This window comes from Betta splendens, chromosome 19 (assembly GCF_900634795.4).
Source record: "Betta splendens chromosome 19, fBetSpl5.4, whole genome shotgun sequence".
In the NCBI taxonomy this organism is placed as follows: Eukaryota; Metazoa; Chordata; class Actinopteri; order Anabantiformes; family Osphronemidae; genus Betta; species Betta splendens.
This window is the reverse complement of record NC_040898.2, coordinates 4091407-4111384: the sequence shown is the minus strand read 5'-3', so window position 1 is coordinate 4111384 and position 19978 is coordinate 4091407. Positions and strand designations below refer to the sequence as shown.

General features: G+C 47.6%; 1 protein-coding gene across 1 annotated transcript in view; it reads right to left on the bottom strand.

Annotated features, from left to right (window-relative positions):
• Positions 1-5614: 5614 nt before the first annotated feature.
• The window catches only part of shisa9a (shisa family member 9a), a 28503-nt gene continuing 14139 nt past the window's right edge, over positions 5615-19978 (bottom strand). The window contains exons 3-4 of the mRNA XM_029134989.3: positions 15212-15439; positions 5615-11578 (exon numbers count right to left, since the gene is read on the bottom strand). Of these exons, the coding sequence (XP_028990822.1) occupies positions 10665-11578; positions 15212-15439 (1142 nt within the window). The 3' untranslated portion in view covers positions 5615-10664. The remainder of the gene's footprint in view (positions 11579-15211; positions 15440-19978) is intronic.

Here is a 19978-nt window from a genome sequence, read left to right as displayed (position 1 = left end):
TGTGTAGCATCAGACACACACTATATACTCGTTCCTATAAATGTGTTGCTTTGCTTTTACTTCTCTGTCCAGTAATGTTTAATTGTCATGATTGTAATTACTGGACCGTAATGGTTGTATGTTAGTTCCATAGGTCGCAGCTCCACATTCTCAGCCTTTGTCCACTGTTTGATCTCTAATACCCTGTCTACGAAAAACTCTCCATACCCACAACTTGATTTAACCTCACCGGCCCAAACGCAGGAGTAGCTTCAGCAGAAGAGCAACCAGAAGGGAAACAGCAGAGCAGCGCTCCAGGAACTGGATGTGGCGTCGCCTCAGGAAACCCAGAAGAAGAGAAGTCAGAGAGTGGGAAGCGCCGGTGAGCGAGTTCCGTTACCATCTGGCGACAGACTCTCGAAGCAACAGAGGAAAAGAATCGAAAGAGAATTCAGGATCACCAAAAGTTCCAGTCGTGCGACTGGCCAGAAAATTCTGATGCAGAAAACACAACAATTAAATGAAAAGAAAAGATGGTGGTTTATTCTACTCTACCAAAACAATAGAGAAGTGGCACCAAACACGAACCCAGTTGTTATAATAAGCAGTCGGTAAGTGCACCTGCACAATAGCCCTTCTTACCGTATCCAACCCCTGCCACCCACCACCAGCCAATCCACAGATCAAAAGAGCAAATGCACGGTAGCGCTGAGCTGAGAGCTGGGAGCTGAGAGCTGAGAGTGACCTGGCACGGTTCAGCCCCACTCATAGAGGGCCTTGGCAGAGGATTAGTCTCCAGCATGCAAAGCCAGCCAGTGACTGCGGACCAATCAGGTTCAAACGGGCCAATCAGTAGCCAGTGCACCTGGAAGGAGAGACAGCGAACGCAGCATGAACCCGGCGTGTACTGTAACAGGGGGCGCCGGCACCAGCGCCGCAGAGCGGAGCAGAACCAGGTCGCAGCTGCAGAAGCAGAGAGCGCTCCGGGTCCGCTGGGAGGCGCGGGTCGGACACAGCTTGTCACGCTCACATACTAGAGAGCGCTTGGGAATGGGCTCGGAAGCGATCAGGACCAGGCAGAGAGTGGAGAAGGTGGAGAAATGATGAGGAGCGGGTGCAGGAGGTGAGAAGAATCCGGAACAGGCCAGGAAACAAACACTGACGGCATCATGAAAACAAAACATACATTTATATTATATATCGCTTGGTCACATAGAGTGCAATGCATTAGTTTACTGTATATTAATATGATCATTTATATAAATTATATATGTGTGTGTGTGTGTGTGTGTGTGTGGTCCCGTAGTAATTAGGTAACAGCGTAGCCCTCAGCGATGCATTTCCTGTCAGCGCGGACAAAGGGACACCTGCTGATGGACCATCTGGTGTCCAGGTGCGTCTCCAGCCTCGCTCGCTCGCTCCCTCTCTCTCTTCCTCCGGCTCCTGTTAGCTGCGTCCTTGTTGGAGTGTCTGTCCCACTTACTCTTAGCCGCGGGGGGCTTTTTGACCCCTCGACGGCAGCTTGCACTCGCCTCCGCGTCGTCACCGGGAGCGATTAGACGCGACCGCTCCGCTTTGCCGAGGTTTTCTGTGGACTCGCGTGTAAAAGGCTTCATTTGGGGAAACACAGCGAGACGAAGGTGGAGGCGTTAGATGCAGATCTGACACAGAGGACGAACTAGGATCTCTCATCTGATTGTGCGTCTTTATTTATCTGTGCTGTTGATGCCTAGATACTTGTGCTGATCTTCTAAATCTTCTGAGGCCTGTTTATCCACACAGCAGATGGAAGATGACGTTATCTGGACTTAATGAATGAATGTCAACCGTTAATGCAACTTTCTCAGTTCTTGCCTTCAGTACAATAACAAAGGCACACTGCATCATATTTACCTCTGGGTAAATGAACATAAACAGTCTAGTTAATCAACTCCTAATTTAAAGTCTGTCAAAACAACATAGAGAGAAGCACAGTTCTGCAGAGTGTGTTTTATTCCCGAGGCCCCGGAGACCTCGCGTCTTTGAAGACTGACTCTTGACAGGGAGAGAGTGAAGGGAAAAATGCCACTGAACTGTGCATAATACATCACCATGCATAATTACCAGAAGGGTCAAGAGCAAAGCAAGACACTGCAGCTGAAAACCATGACAGGCTCCTTTTCACCTGCTGAACTGTAGATACCTGTGTCATTTATGGACCTGATGTCAGTAACAATATGCAGTAAAGCAAAAGGAAATGCTCAGAGGTCAGAATGTTTGCTTGTAATCATGATCATAATGTGATTTGGGGAACGGTGAGCCCCTGAAGCCAGACGTGTGTTACAGACTAACAAAGCGCACAGCTCCCCTCTCGCTACTGAGGGAGCTCGCGCTAACTGCTTGGCTTAAGGCCGATGATCTAAGCGGCTTCTTTGAGCCAGAGAACAAACTAGAGCCCTTTCTGGGACTTGTTTAACATACACTGGGCCCGTTCAGCTCCGAGACCAGAGGCCAGACTGACTGTGGAAACAGTGAAGCCACCCAACAAACATGCTAACTTCATAATAAACCTATTAAATGACTAACAAGAAATATAAAACATCAAACAGGTACAGGGGAGATGGACCAAATTAAAAAAGGGAGAAACCAAACCTCTAACCGACAGAAACAGTTTGCTGAGAACCATAGAGACACAACATCTATCGTGAAGGAAACACGTAACATGTAAGACATGAGCCACAACGAGACAAAGCAACGGTCTAACAACCGTTCAAGACAGAAACAGAACCCAGACACCAGGAAGGAAACTAAAATAAGACAGGAAGTGACGACACACCAACGAAGAAGACAAGACTGAACTTCAAATTAGCTCAGAGACGTCATCTTCCGTGCAAGATTGCTCTTTAAAAATGATGTGTTTAACATATTTAAGTATCTTTTAATCTATCTGTATTAATATATGTATCTATGTTTGTGCTTCGTGACGGATGACGCTACCACGTGACGAAGCGACGTGAAAGGCGACGCAGTGATTCCCAGCGTCGGCGTCAGCGCGATCCCTTCAGGCTGTACATCATTTTCTCTCCTCAGATTAGATTCTGACCCCTCCTGGTCCGGGGATTTCAGAGGGAATGGCTCGTTTTCACAGATGCTGATTTCTGCAGCCCCGGGCCATGAGAATCACATATGCAATTTCTGAGACGCTGAGTGCCTTCACTATAAAATTGATGTGGTGTGCAGAGAAAACGAATGCTTCAGCAGACTTATTAAAAAGTCCAAAAGAAGAACATTGAAACAGACATTAAAGTATCACCACATTATTTCCGATACAGACAACATAGTTATCTTAGCTGCCGCCGTAATCCTGTCAAAGACAGTTTAATTACAGCTTGTAGAGGCTCTGTGACATAATAAGGTTTTTGAATAATTTCACACATGTTTCTAGAAAGTTTCCCCACCACAGTCCTGTCGTTTAATGCGAGACACAAGAAGCCTCTAAAAATGTTTCAGTGAACTTCATTAGATTTTCTCTACTATACATCTAATACAGTGGTTTTTCCTTCACTCATCATTATGGAAGGGTTGTGAGGGCTGAGATGATGCCATCATTTGGGAAACAGCGTAGACAGGTCACACCGGGGAGTTCATCCCAGGTATTTTTATGCAGGTTTATAGTGTTAGTAATAGAAGGACTGCCTCAATATTTTAAAAGCTTTCTTCATCTTCATATCTGCCTCAGGTTCTTCACTCAGTCTGCCTCAATCAGGAAATCATATCCTTCTGCCATTTTGTGGAACATTATGAATCTCAAATCTGACTCCCACTTTGTGTATTTGAGAAAATTTGTTTTTTAATGGGATCCAAAAAAAATCACACATTGTATTTTTATTTTAATGTACTTCTAATTCTTTGACATTTCACAAGTACTGTACGTAGCAAACAAATAGTCTCTGCATTTGATCCATCTTAGAGGGGCAGTGTCTTGCGTCAAACCAAAGCCCCAGAACCTTGGAATTCTGATGTTCATACCTAAATCAGGAAATCAGTGTGACATTGTATTCATGCGACTGAAGGATGTGCACGTAAAAATGATTTTAATAAGAATAAGGATCATACCCCCGTTAACACCATTCTACCGGTAGTGACAGTATTATTAACCATGGTTTTGAAAAACACAGAGACTTATGTGATGGCGTCCCCGATTGCTAAAGTACGATCACTGCCAGATGGCTTTAAACACACAGCAAGCTGTTGTTGTTCAGCTCTGCTCCACTGAGCAGGTTTCTGGAAGGTAGAGAGGGAATGGCAGGGGAGTGGGAAGGGAAGCAAGTTTGCTTTGTTTTGAACTAAAATCCCTGGACTGTTTCTCCTCTGCTGATAACACGAGCAGCACGAGCAATTAGTGTAATTCACATGTGCTTCTTCTAGTGGGTATTTGAAATTTCTATTTATATATTATTATTTGTATACTCGAAAGCAATTTCCCCTCGGGAATCAATAAAGTATTTCTATTCTATTCTGTTCTTCTAGTGGGTATTTAAAATTCCTATTTATATATTACTAGTTGTATATACTCTCTCTATATATATTTCTCTTCATATATAAATATATGGACAAACAACACAACACTGATTTTGTCTGGCCCTGTTCCTCGGTCAGGCCCAAGGACACATTGGGTCTCAACTTCAGGGCTGCATGCCTGAAAAGAGGCAACAGGGAAAACGAAAAGAGAGCAGAGGAGATGCTTGATGGAAGGTCCGTTTGGATGAAGTGGCTAATCCAATAGATGCATGTCACAGCGCTGCCTCCTCACAGCTGGAAGGACCTGCTTGGGTCGTTACATGTTCTCCCCTTAGTGTGACTGTCAGGGCGCTCGCTTTGTCTGCCCTTGTGTGTTAGACCTGTGATGGACTGTCGACATGTCTAAAGTGGACCACGCCTCCCACTCAGTGAGGATTGGCTCCAACACCCCGGTGACCCCCCCCCCCCCCCCCCCCCCCCCCCCCCCCCAGAAGGACAAGTGGTTGGGATAATGAATGGATGCGAGTTTAATGCCAGTCTTGGTCACCTTGTGCACGTCGCCTCTGGTCAAAGAAACAAACACTGACACGCTGAACAGACATGAATTTAACTCAAGAGGAAAGTAGGGGGGGATGTACAAAGACGGGAAGGAGGCGGAAAGAAGAGCTGCAGGATGGCCAGCGACCTTTACAAAAACATGAAGCAAGGCAAAATATTAGAAGTAAATAAAAGGAATCTTGTTTTTTTTTTTTTTACAGAAGTCATCTTTTATTGCCACGTAAGAAAGTTGTATATAGAACAATGGTGATATACTGTCAGATGTCAAATCAGCAACAAAAGTAAAACAGGAACATCTCCTCCCCAAAAATCAATAAAACGGACAAATTCATAGCAACACTATGATCCTATAGCTCTTGGACAATACACCTGCTATATCTCTTTTTTTTTCTAACAATATTTGAATAGTACCAAAATACAGCTTTTTTATAACTTAATCTCACAAATTATAAAGTCAGAAAACAGTAAAGGAGGATGGGGCATCACGGTGCATATTATAAGCTACTGCGCAACCAATAGTGGGAGATGGGGCTCGAACATAGAAAATATGCTTTACTAGTCACGCATAAATGCAGTGTCGGGGGCCATATGTATCCTTATACACATATGCATACTGTTTATACCACAAACGGTCTGGACATCAAAAATAGAAAACTGTTTCTCGTATAACTTTGCATGTAATGCATGATTAACACCAAAATGAGTTAATCAATGACTCGGTCTATAAAAGGATAAACTCGCTAATGGATATTAGTCATATCACAAATAGCTTATTGATTCATCAAAGGTAATGGAAAATCCCTTGGCTCTGAACCACACCAGAGGTCAATAACTGGAGTGTTTTCCACATCCTCCGCGGCTCATGTCCTTCTGGCAACCATGTGTTTAGTACACGTTTATGATCACATGAAGCACACCATCACGGCGAAACCTTTTTAGAACAGATGTCGAGCGCCAGCGGTCGCAGACGCTGCAGGTCCTCTGTCCCCGTGTGCATAAGTAGAAAGCTTCGGGGTTGGTGGAGAAGGACGAATGATGTACAATGCTGTAAACATGGCTGACAAGAACCCTTTTGATAAAATAGCTATATACTGTATATCTTTTTTTTTCTCATATAGATGCTGTGGGCGGTGGTGATAGAAAAGGAAACGGCAGGCGAACGTCAGGTAAAAATTCAGCTTGTGTTTGAGCCCTTTGATGTCGTTCTGATGTACTGTACAGATTCCGCTGTCTGAGCAGGATCGAACCGCTCCTACTGTCCTTTAATGAAAAAGTATACGGCGCTGAAAGGAACAAGTGGTTCCTTTATGGGATGTTCACAAATACCCCAAAATCGGACAATCGTACTGTACTGTGTGTCCCGGCGCGCATGGATAACGATCCGGCGGTGAATGAAAGTAGCGTAGCAACGCGAACGCGAACGCGCGAGGACAGTGGCTTTTGTCGGGCGCGTGACTGTGTGGAAGCCGGCAGTCATCAGATTCACAGGCCTCAAACACCCACTTACAGAGGAACGCCAACATTTAGCTAAATCAATAACTCAGATCCTCCATATGAGGCGTTGACAAGTGGACGGAGAGACATATAAAACCTGCCCCCCCTCCTCCTCTTGGGAAATTCTCTGTTCTGCCAGATGTGCATTGGTGCAGCAGGGGGTCTCCAGAGGAGGAAGGCCGTGGAACCCTCCTCCCCGTCACCTGCCGTGTTCTGTTTAAAGCCTGCGTGTGTGGGCTGCTGGGAGTCTGAGCGTCTGTAATACTCCGTTTTGTTATTGCTACCTGTGTGTTTTGCGTGCGAGTGGGCGCGCCCGTCGGAAAGGTGTTTTCCTCCTCCGTCTCGCTTTGTGACATTTCGTTAAAATCCGAATCTGTGCTTGCCTTTGTGTCGGCGCCGCCGTTAATCTGACACCTCAGCAGCCTCTGCCACAACGCGAGCGGGAGAGCTAATTCCCCAATTCAATATTTAGCTCGAACAATTATTCAGATATTTGGGTTTTGAGAATGAGAGCACAACGGTGGTAATGATGGGATTTGAGTAATGTGGCGTTACTGTGGCTCAGGTGATGCAGGCATAAAACTACAGCTGACACCCAGGTTGAAATGCTGGGAGGAGCAGATTAGTGATTGTTGACTGGTACAATGTAATAAAGCCACTGGGTTCCAGTATCCGTACCTGCAGGGTAACTGGAGACTGAATAAACTAAAGCAGCGAGTGACTGAGTGCTTGTCTGTCTCTGTCTATGTGCCAGCTTCTAGTTGTGACAGCTTAAGAATCAGTTTGTGACAGGATTTACTGACTGATTGGCAGCTTCCTTCGTTGCCTGGTGATTTATGATTTATTGAAATGATTTATTACTTTTTAAGCTCAAATGTGGATCTCATCATGTTCTGTGGCTTTTAATTGATCATCCCGCACCCTTTAACTGAAGACGAGAGGCTCCTGTAATGATAATGAATCATTTCCCATTCATGTCTCGTTTTTTCACCATTACTGCCTCCCGAACTCACTGATCTGTGGACCCTATCAACTGCAACCCGGCCGGCGCCGCCGACTCCCCGCTTCCTCGCAGGTTTGTCTCGTCTGCTGCGGTGACGGATGAGGGTTTTGTCGTTGGCCAACTGTCTCCGCCTGCTCACCGATTGTTCCAGCGACTGCCTCTGCAGAGCTGAATGGGCTTTAAGGATGCAGCAGTACGGCTGCGGCGAGGAGGCATTTCCGCCTTGCTGGATTAAGCCAATTGGGTCTGATAACGCACATCCTAAACAAACATTGACCCGCTTCTCAACTGTGCCACAAAACAAAACCACCAGCTGTCATGGGAAGGAAGGAATAAATACAAGGACGGGAGGAAAAAACAAGAAAATGTGCGGAGGATTATCACCGAAGGCAAACTGGTTTATGGGATTGCAAACTCAATTTATATATGATTTGCTTTGTTTGGTTTGCTTGGTGGAGTTTTGACTTTTTCCGAGACGATGATCATATGCTAACGTCGGCTTCGCGCACACATACTGTAGCGCACGCGCCCACGTTCCAAGAGTGAAAGTGTTCAAGAGGACACGTAAAGGTATGATCGATCACTCGCCGTGTGTTTCCTGCTATAACGAAGTCATGCCTTTAAAGTGGGGGTGAATCATTATTCACGTGATTGTACTCCACTGCCACACGCACACGCACGCACGCACGCACGCACGCACGCACACACACACACACACACACACACACACACACACACACACACACACACACACACACACACACACACTTTCGATTTCACAGATCCGAATGATTTTCCTTCAGACGTGGAGGGAGCAAAGAGGAACAGTTCAAAAGTACGGTATAAGCAGAAAGGACAAAAAGATAGAGATTCAAAGAGAAAGGCTATGTCTATTTATATATATAAAATAGCATAATGTCGTTTTTCGCTACAAAGGGCCAAGGTCTGGAGTTTCACAGTCTTTCGTGTAGAACTGGCGCAGTAACAGTACGAGTACTGACTCTGTGTCTCTCTGTTTTGACGACGCCTGCTGCTCAACGTGGTGGGAGCGGGAGGAGCGCGCGCGCGTGTGTGTGTGTGTGTGTGTGTGTGTGTGTGTGTGTGTGTGTGTGTGTGTGTGCGCGTGCGTGCGAGTCTGTAGGTGCGTGTGCGAAACATTTCTGAGCTTTGATGACTTCTTTAATCCCGTTCCACCGCAATCAGTTTAGTTTCAGGGTTTCCAGTGACGTGACCCTGAAGACGCGGGGCTTCCACAGCGCGAGCTATAAATAGAGCGTCCCCAGACTCACCCCTCCCTTAACTGGCTTAGTTGCTTCATATGTTCTATTTATTTACTTTCCAAATCGGATTAATCCTCCTTTTCGCACCTCAGATGGAGTGGAGGTCTGTTTATCTTCAGCGACTACAGCACTGCTGGTGGCGGCAGCAGCGGAACGTGTCCCAATAATCCAATATCTTGTTCTTTCATTCCGCTCTCTTATATTTACATGATTTCAAATGGAGAATTAACACGTTTTTGTTTTTTTTTATGCTTGTTCTCTGTCCACAGACAGTGTTCCTTTGTTGGTGTGATTCCGACGACCACGGCTTCGCGCCGGCCGAAAACAGGCTGTTCCCGCCGGGTCTTTGGGTGCGTTCCTTACTCTCTGATTGCAAATGTAAGGAGGGTCTTAAAGACAAGGAGCCAGAATTTGAGATAAAAGGGTCAGCATCATCACAGTGGCTGCAGCTGCTAAAAAGCATCACACCAGCACAAAAGGAGCCGACACGCTGAGAAGCTCTCAGAAAATTTGGCCTATTTGTCAGACTTCAGCATTTAGTTTCAGGTTTGAGTCATGTGACCCAGATAGTGTCTCCTCTTTCCCACTGATAGTGATGCTTTTTAAAGCTGGAGCATGAGAACATGGAGTGATCTAATCAAGCCTGGTTTTGTGCGGCAGCGTGTTCCATTGTGTTTGTGTCCCCGGTTTCTTCACGACTCACAGCAGGTTCTCAACACCCGCGTGACTCGAACCCGGAGAAGCCGGCGCTCACATTCAACGCGGGTGATTTCAGCCACGTAGTTGCTCAACTGACCCGCATTTTACCTGCTGCTGAACTAATAATACATTAAAACACACTTTCTTGAATAAGTCCTACAGTCCACAACAAGCACGGCCTTTTTAGTTGCTGCGTGTTAATAGATGGAAGCAGCCGTGTGCATAAAAGAAAAACTGTCCATAATTTAGATTTTGTTATTTTAGGTGCCCTTTAAAATCTGAATTAAAATGTAAGATAAACATAAGTACCAGTCGATATTAATTATTGTGTCATCCTTTAAATAAACATGTGCCAATATATGCTAGGTTTGCGATATATGTTTGTGTGTGTGCGTCTGCATGTGCATATTTGGGAATGTTTCTGTATTACGTTGGTGCTCGGAGGAGCGTGTTCCTGCCGCAGCATCACTCAGGCGCCTTCTCGTCCCGCCTCCGGGCCCCGCCGTCGCCACGCCGACGGGATCGGGGCGGGACGCCGCCGGCGCCGACGCCCTCCACCCCCTCGGAGCCTCTGGGGGCGCTTCCGAGGAGCGCCGCCGCAAAGTCCGTCCGTGACGGCGGTCCGGAGCCCCCGTCTGCCGCTTTCAAAGCCCTCAGTGGGTTCACGGGGGAAAACGTCCAAGTGAGCAGCGAACTCCCCGTGTGCGGACACGCTTCCTGTACTTACAGTATGTGCTCCCAGCATGCTTCAGTGCTCCACTCCTGATCCTTTATATTGCTTCTGAGGTTTGGTCTGTTTTATTACCACCCTGTCGCCTGCGTAGTTGCTCAGTTATTATCATCATTAAGACCAGATATTAGATGTGAGGCAACGCTAATATCACCACAAGTGCTCAAACCACATCATCCTCTTGGCAATATAAGTCCATTAAGTGATTTGATTGGTGGACTCTCTGATTGTTCAACGAGGGCCACTCAGACACTGTCACTGTCCCAACACAATACTCACAATATAGCAACGAGCCTCCACAGTCACACGCAGGTCTGCACCTTGAACCACTGCTGTAGTTGGTGTCTCCGCTCACAGATTACTTGTGCCCCCACTCCACATGCAATCCTTTGCCCCCTCCGTTCCTTCCCGTTCTCCTCGTTCACACAGTCACCTCTGTTTTGCTGTTGGTCACAAAGTAGGGCTGTGTTGGGAGGAAGTGCTGGCTGTGACTGTGGACCCTGGTGCCGTGGAGCTGGTTGGGCTCCAGCACGGTACACTGAGGCCTCTTGGGCCCGTAGGCCTTCCTCCGGCTCACTGTCTCAGTCGCAATCGTGTTGGAGCTGTAGGCTAACGGGCGGCCCATGGTAGCTGAGCGGGAGCTCATGGCAGCCTCGGCAGCCCTGGAGATGCCCAGGGAGGTGCCGCCGGGCATGGTCCCCACCATGTGAGCCAGGGAGGTGGCCCCGAGTCCTGGTGGCTTGCTACTGTGACTGTGAGCGTGGGTGTAGGAGCTGTGAGAGCTGTGGGAGCTGTGGAGAGTAAGGCCGTGGCTCACTTTGGGTTTCTGGCCGTTCGGCTTGAGTGACCCTCCTCCTCCAACTGAAATGTGCCGTTCTGTCGGGAGAGTTGAGATGGAGGAGATGCTGGGCATCTCTGTGACATAGGTGGCCACTGGTTCTGGTGTCAGCGGGCCCAGGGACGTCATTGGAGTCATGGAGGTCATTGGGGTCATGGAGGTCATTGGGGTCATGGAGGTCATTGGATTGAGGGAAGTCATAGGAGTCATTGAAGTCATAGGTGTCATTGACGTCATGTGTGTCAGTGACGTCATGGGTGTCAGTGACGTCATGGGTGTCATGGATGTCATCGCGTTCAGTGAGGTCATCTGGTTCATGGTGTTGGAGGTCATGGGGTTTGAAGCCATGGCGTTGGCAGTCATCGCCGAAGCGACCGACGACATGTTTCCCATGGAGGGTCTCGAGTTGCCCATCGGCTGGAGAGGAAGGCCGCCTTTTGTCGGCAGCTCCACCATCAGTCGACGCTTGTTGTAGAGTTCACCGTTGTACTTGGAAGCTGGAAGAAGAAAAGCAGAGAACCAATAAATATGTTAAGCAGACGGAGAGGTGTCTGAGGTGGTGGGTACACCAATATACTGGGCACGTCAATCCTGGAACACATGCAGAGCCGAAGCTTAGACGAAAAACATCCTCTTCACTCCCACACCCTGAAATCATCCTATGCGTGAGATCAACAGAGAACCTCGTAGAAAGTCTCCTCCATATGTTGAAACGAGGAACCAGGTCCTGGACCCAGACTGGCTGCTCTCTTGTCAGCCGCCTTTATTCCTCCAGTCTATCTCATCTCTGTGAAATGTAACCTTTTTTCCACCACCGCACTCACATTCAGTCATTACTTGTTGCCGCTATGTCCTTGAAGATGAAGTTAACATGGCCCGTGAGTTTGCTCTGCCACCGGGGCTATAAATCTGGTTTACTGCTTTGCGATGGGGGGGGGGTTCCGCCGAGTCCCCCGCCAGGCTGCCTCTGGGGATCAAACCCGCTCGGGCGACAGGTGGATCAATCCGGCGGCGGGCGGCTCAGCGTCGCGCACCTCCAGCGGGGAGACGTGAGCGGAAATAGAAAACGCCGCTGTTCCGCAGCGGGAGCGCGGCACGGCTCTGCCCGAGAGGGGCCCGACGTCCCACGGAGACCGGCGCGTTATGCGTCGGGCAAAAACAGTCCCTCGGTTCAGACTTTATTAAGGTTAGAGCCGGTCAAACCGCTCTTCATTAGCGAGTCGGGTTGTTTCTCACTATGATGTGGGCTCCTTAGAGTTTCCAACTCCCCGAATCTCCATAATGTGCCTTTATGGTTTTACAAATGTTTATGCAAATTCAACAACCTAATTAATTCATGAAATTTCTTAGTATTTACTATGAGTGGGCGGCTCTCGGTGTCGCAGAGCCACATTACTCACCAGCATCCATTAGCCTGGGTTACGGCGTGGACATCAATTGTCTTATGCTGGGGAGAATGGAGTTTGTGCCGCTTTGATACGTGCGCGCTTTACGTCCGAGCTGTTAAACACGGGCCTAATCGATGTTGGCACAAGATGTGAGATTTAATCGGAAGCCGCTCTCTGCAGTGGATCAGCGTCTACTAGCTGGGAAACACCAGGAACAAAAGCTCCACTGTAAGTAGCACATAAGAATTTGAATCATTTGAATGTTCAGTATAAAGAGGATTATATATTATATCAGCTGAGCTTATATATAGATATAATTTACATAACCCTTTTAATAAAGCTCTTTTGCTAAGTCCTCCACACAAAACAAGAGGAATGGAAAAGAATTCTACAGACGTCAATCCCCAATTACTCCAGCTTTCCTGTACAGGCCGTCCGTGGAGAAGTGGAAAATACGCATGTGAGAACATGGATTTATCGCACTCGTTAGATGTGCCAGAGTAGATTGGACTGAGACGTGGCACTAATTGATCATTTGTACTCGCTGAAGTGCGCGTCCTCTTCCAGGCTGCCTCACAGGTCCGTGTTCAGGGGCCCTTCGTTACTCGGCCTGTGCCTCAGCTGCAGATGGAATTCAATAAAGTGACCTTATAGCGGTGCTGTTATTGATTGACAGAAGTGAGGCTTAGCGGTGGCAGTGACAATTAAAGAAAAGTTTAAAAAAAAATCCATATCTGGTCCTATTTGAAAACAATGAGAGGAGGCGAGGAGAAGGGAACGTCTCCATCGCTGTTTGCCTGCTGCTCTCCATCGTCTGCATGGTTTCCTAGTCATTTCGAACAGTCCGCGCCTCTTTGAATACAATTTGTGTGATGGAAATCTGTCAGTCAATCGTGTGCCTGAGAGGTGGGAACGCCTTCCTGCAATTACAGAAATGGAATTAAATATGAGGCGCTATGAGGTGGGAACGAGATTAGCTGCCCAGTGATTTTTATTTTTTTTTTCCGGAGCAATATGTAGTGTGATAAATAGACGGAGGGGGAGATGGAGACGGTCTGTGTGGAGGAGGTGGACAAAGGGAGCCGAACGCAGCCAGGAGCCATGAGGTGGATAAGAAAAGGAGGAAGGAGTGAGAGAAAACTGCTAAGAGGAAGAGATAAAGGTTCGAGTGTGGTCAAAAGGAGCCAAAGAGGAAAAGGTCTAAGTGTATTTCTGCCCGGACTCAAGTCAGTCTGTGCAAAACCGAATGTACAAGCTGAACGTTTTGTTCTGCCCAATTGTCCTCATTTGAAGCCAATCAGCTTATTTTTCATGTATCATTTTACATTCAGTTTATGCCTCCGAGCAACTGGTGCATTCAGAACATCAGCACATTATTATTTTCATCGTACGAGTCCAGAATGACAATCTGGTACAGCTGTTATTCAGCAAAACACGTTACTTCTACATGTCACGAATCACAAAGATGTGTCCGTAACTTGTGACTTTAGTCCAAACAAACGCAGTGTGAAACATACGGGTGGGTGTTTAGACAGTTTGTCTGCGCGAAGGTCAAAGAACAACAGATAAACGCGTGTGGGAGAATTAAAGCATGTACTGGAAAAGTGGCGTTTACTGACCGTCATAAACACGGAGCTCCGTCTCTTTGTGCTGACAAGTTTTAATGCCACCGCTTTCACACTAGACCTTCTTTGGTTTGTTTCTATTTTAGATCAAACACTTCCTGGGATTCTGACGGGCCATATTCCCTAAACATATCTAAAAATAAATCCAGAGACTGGCAGCATCTGTTTATTGGTTTGATCAGTCGTCGGTCTGAGAGCGACTGATTGTCAAGTGGGGTCGAGATTGTTACGCTCTGATTTATTGAAGCTCCTGTCAGTGGACAAATAGGCGTCATTGTCTCTATTCTTCCCTCTCCTCTTATTGAATGTTACTATAAGCTGCAAATTATCCCTTTGTCCTTTGTGTGTTTTGGACGAGTGAACATTTTCCAGCGATCAAACACAACTGCCCTGAAAATATCTGACTGATGATTATATTTGGTCGGATTTATGCGGATTCTAAAAATACACCGGTGAAGGAAGACGATGCCACGTTCCAGGGCCTCAGGACGACAGCGTTAATCAGCGGTTCCGCTGATGTTCATTTTCTTTCCGTCATCCGTTACTCTGCTGTTTGTGTGTCAGAAACCACTACTGCACTTACACAACACCTTCTCGCACAACGCAGAACTCGGCGTAAACAAACAGGCTCATCCATCGCCGCCTGTTACCTCGTTACTAACATGTTTACCGATGAGTCAGATGACCCCAAATGCAACACAGTGGTAGCTGGCACCTCCGTTTGTCACTCAATCCCATATTTCACTCTCAGTTGTTTGTAAAGGCTTCGCAGACACAGACTCTCTGGTTATTCTTCGGCACAAAGGCCACAAATGGAGACAAATAGCATCCTGCAGCTGTTTTGCGCGGCTGCAGTGGTTTCTAGGGCCGAATCAGATACCGAACCTGTCTGGAATAAACGCGCTGACGAGTGCGACTGCAGGATCCACACAAGTCAATCTCAAATTAACAATTCGTAAAGGATTTTATGAAGCAAGTCATGAACGGATTCCAACAGAAAAGCTGGGGAAGCCCCAAGATTCCTCCAGATGCAGCAGCTGTTTATTATTATTATTGTTAATAATTTAAGTTCATTAGGATTTCATGAGGAAAAACTGAGGATTGGAGAGTTACTCACCCACAGCCTTCAGGGAGGCGTATTTGTTGAGATCCTTGTTCTGTTGCTGTAGCTGTTGCAGCTGCTGCTGCTGCTGCTGCTGCTGCTGCTGCTGCTGCTGATGGTGATGTTGTTGCTGCTGATGCTGCTGCTGCTCATAGATGTGAGCCAGCTGGCTGAGGGCAGGGTAGGGATGCTGCTGGCCCATGTTTGTGACCGGCCCCACGTTGTTGTTGATGGCGCCTCCCTCTGCGAAGGACCAGGACGAGGTTAGAGTCAGTTTAAACTGCAGTTTAACTTCAGCAGCTGATTATGGCAGTGATGCCAAACGCACAGCGGAGACCCAATCCAGAGTCTGTACATTAGTTAATGCGTCACTATGCATCCATTTGGACTTCATCTTGATCCATTGGACTCGGCCCGACTGCTTAAACACAAACCGCATGACACCACTTATCTCTCCCTGGATCTACAGCGGCAGCGTCTGAAAAAGTCACAGCCTGTTTTACTTTGATGCAGATTTGCACAGATGCATTCAATGACTCAACCTGCTGCATCTTCACAATCAGCCCTCGAGGTCATATCGGATTTAACCACCCAGTCGGGGGCGTTGCTCCACATTCGCTGTAAAAGGAGCTGTTTCAGTATAAAACACACCTGGAGCCCAACTGTTTATATTTGACCTGTATTGAATTATTCCTTCTCCTATTCTATCATATCCAACTCTAACGCTCTGATTGTAACGCTGCTGTATTCAGCTGAATTAATTGACTAATCATTAGTGTACGAAAGCGAGCGCATGCCCTCATCATTGCAGCACGTACTGTACATTAGCCTACAGCCAAAAAAAGCCAGTTGATGAATTTGCAGCCTCTGAGTAAATAATCGGTGAAACTCTAAAATCTGTTTGCAGCAGAATTTATGTTTTGATCCTGATTAGGCAATCACTCCTCCACATCCCAGCGTCTTATGAAGGCGGCCTTCCCAACCATGGCCATCATTGATTACTGGATGGATCAGACTTCCTCCACGGCTGCACCTCGACAGGAAAACAAAGGTCTGCACAGACGTGAAGGATGCTGGAGCTGCTTCCAGCTTCTGGAACCGCCGCAACACAATTGCACTGTCTGACTTTGAAGCACGGCTGAATGTTCAAATATGTGTGGGAATTCAGAGGACACTCTCTCAAGGATTGTTCTCTTGCTGCGCTGAGCCTGTCATGTAATTGCAAATTCCCATTTCTGAAGGTGACGGTGCTGTATCCCTGCTAAGTGAATACATTCTGTTAAAAGCCCCAATGCCGCTTGATCATATGAGAAGTAAGAAGACGTTAGGAGCCCAGAGGAAATAAGAAGGGATGAGGATGCATAAAGGATGAAGACGCTGAAGAGAATGGCTGAGAGCCAGACAGAGCAATCTAAGCGGGACAGTAAAAGATGGACACACTCAACAAAAGCTTTTTCCTCCTCGATACTGTAGAATTCAGTTGTTCCGCAGCAACAGAGAGGACGGCAGCGCAGCCGCGGCCCCACGTTATCGATCCCCTTCAGCGTTTGCCCTCGGTTTTATGTCAGCGCTGAGCGTCTTCGCGGGCCTTAAACCTGCACAGCTCGGCCGTTGAATTGCTAATTAATCACTTTGCCCGGGCTCCGAATCGAGCACGCGCTGACAGACAGCAGAATAGAACGACCGCTGAGAAAGAGCGCGAAGCCTTTTAGAAGAAGAAAGCGCGGGACAAGAGTGGCCGATGTGATAAAAAAAGCCCATGGAAGTGAGTGAACAAGCTCATACCGACGGAATGGAAACGCTGGAATCAGACAACTGGAAAATATGAGGCTGAATTATCATGTTTTTAGATTGAATGCCACTTGCAAAGTGTCTCTCTGGTGCACTTCTTGGATAAACAGCTCATGATGTACTGAAACGGTTCGCTAATACTGGCTCCAATGAAAGCCACATCATTTAAGTAAATTGAAACTGAGGCGGTGTTGAGGGTGTGCAATGGTTGGGGGGGGAGAGGAGACGGGGGAATGAGAAAGGGACTGTGGACAGAAGGATTTTTCTCTCCTCGTAATGGATTTTGTCTGGTTGAGAAGCACAATTATAAAATTCAATAACCTATAGAAGCGCAGGTGCAGCCTTTTTTCAGGGACTCTGGGAAGTAGCTCGCAGACACACACACACACACACACACACACACACACACACACACACACACACACACACACACACACACACACACACACATTCAGGTATAAAACTAGTAGTTAATACTTTTTTATAATTAATTCAGAAGCAGTTAATATTTCTAATATCTCATCTCATCTGATCTCATCTCATCTCATCTCATGCAGTTTTTTCTACCGTCTCACGCCTTATATGCCTACTACATAAGAACTCTAGAAGAACCCCACTCCGCCTGCTATGAACCCGGCCAACAGGATGATGGACAGCTGTCGCCAGGATGCCGGTCAGGGTGACGCACTGGGACGCTGTCATCGTGGTCACGGTGCCTCACCAAGTCATCCCATAGCACAGGACACAGCAGCCAGAACACAGTACGGGGAGCAGCACTAACCCGTAATATACTACGTTAAGGCAGTAAAGATAAACTGTGATGGAGGACTGCTGTCTTTGTGCTGGATGAAAGGCCATGAGGTCACCGCAATCAGACGGCCTCTTTGTAATGGACGCATGCACAGCAGATGCTGTGTTCACTCCAAGTGAGCGTGAGCTGGTGGGAAAACCTAAAGATGTGAGGAAGAAAATGTGCGATGCCAAATAGTATTTTAGGACCTAGTGGACAGATCTGTCAGATCGATAATTACATAAGCTGCCGTTCTTAAGAGGAGGCACAGAGCAGCAACTATCACCTCTGTCTTGTGTAAGAGATCACATGGTCCATTTAAAAAGAGCGCTGCACCAATTATGTCACAGGGGGTAACGAAAAAAAGCATTGATCAATATTCACGCAGTTTATTTTCAACAGGCCTCTGAAACATTTTATGCAACGTGAATAATCTTTAATTTGAAGTGCAAACAATAGACGTTGATGCGTGATGCTGGTCACCACACTCACCGATCCCACAGTTCCCATTCGTCCCATCTGTCCTCATCGCGACCCCTCGCCAGCTCCAGCTTTTGTCTCCTGTGACCCCCCACCACCAGCCTCCCTCACAATGAATACTGATTTTTCACCTTTTGTCCTTCAGCTTTGGGGAAAACAAACACCACCTTGACTGACGCAACTGGAAACCGGCCACGTGTGCACTGGTTCTGCGGCTACGGCACGCGTTTGCCTTCGCCTGTGCAAGATTACTGCCGACTTCCTGTTCCGCGTGTTCCGTTCACTCCTGAGTCTGTTTGTAGAAGCAGATTAAATTAGCGCCAGGTTGAGTCATCCTACAGTAAATTACACCAGGAAGCTGAGAAACGGACTGTTTCTATAGACACTTAGATGAAAGGGTGCAGGATGAAGGCGTTGGGTTACCGTAAATACTGTATGAGTGCGCTGATGAGACATATGAATGCTGAGCTCACAGCCAGTCACGCGAGCAGCCTGTCAAACCTACAAGGCCGCGTTGAAGCGGATCGCGTCCGCCTCTTGATGTGTGTTCTGTGGGTAAAAGAGAATGAATTGAGCACGTACAGCGTCTAGGTGTGTGTTTTATCTCCCGCCCGGCCCGTCTCAGTCGCTGTAATATCACGCTAAGATCGTAAGCAGCTGACTCATCTATTATCCTTATTTCTTCCCGCTCCGCACATGTAAAAGCCGTCTTCTGCGTTTTCTGCCTCTCGGTCGTTACTCGACCGTCTCCATCTCTCTCTCTCTCTCTCTCTCTCTCTCTCTCTCTCCCTTGTCATGGCAACAGTATCCTCTCGTGTAGTATTTTCTCTCCAGCACACGGCAAGTTCACATTGTCCCGCAGTCACCCGCGCCCACATCTCAACAGGCAGGCCGGCTGTACTGTACTGAAAAAGTCATTGTTATGCAACCTATATTATGCTGCCTGCTGCTTTGTTGCTCTGCCAGTTCGTCCCTCTCCACTTACTCCTCATGTGTCTTCGCGCCTTCTGCGAGGTTGTTCTCGTTCCCATTGTAACAGTTTCGTCGGGCGCAGGTTTTATTGAAAGCCCTGCTCCGGTTTCCGACCGTATAAAGGCGCGTCGAGCGCGTGAGCGACTCACTTTCGGGATTTCAGAACAGACCTAATAAATTGATCAGTGAATAGCAAATAGGTAAAACTACCAATCATTGCACAGGAGGAGTAGTTGGGGCCCCTCTGTTACAAGCCTGGCTGTGTAGAGTGGGAGGTGGGGCCTTGATCTGCCCTCCCGTCTGTTTACAGTGTGAGAAGCATGGCATCTTCTTGTCATGGTCCCTTGGAGTCACAGCATGAATCGCAGAGCGAGGAGAGGCCCTGCTGCACGTCCGCGACCTCTGACCGCGGGAAAATGTACCCAGCAGACGCCGACAGGGCTCGGAATCGGGGCTTTCTGATTGCAAAGGTTTGCAAACGTGAGCTGGAGAGCGAGAGAGAGAGAGAGAGAGAGAGAGAGAGCGACAGCGACAGGAAGCTGGAGAGGAACAGATGTCTGGGGCCTCCGTGGGTCCAGTACCTGCTGGCGCTGTCAGCGGCGGGAGGCGAGCGTGAAGTGCAGAGGCCAAAGAGGTTCACAGGCGGGAAACATCCGCCGTCGACGCTTACGCCCCGGGAGATTCAAGGTGAGAGCGCCCGGCTTTTAGGAGAGCTTTAAAAGTCGAGCGAAGGTCAGACGGAGCTGCAC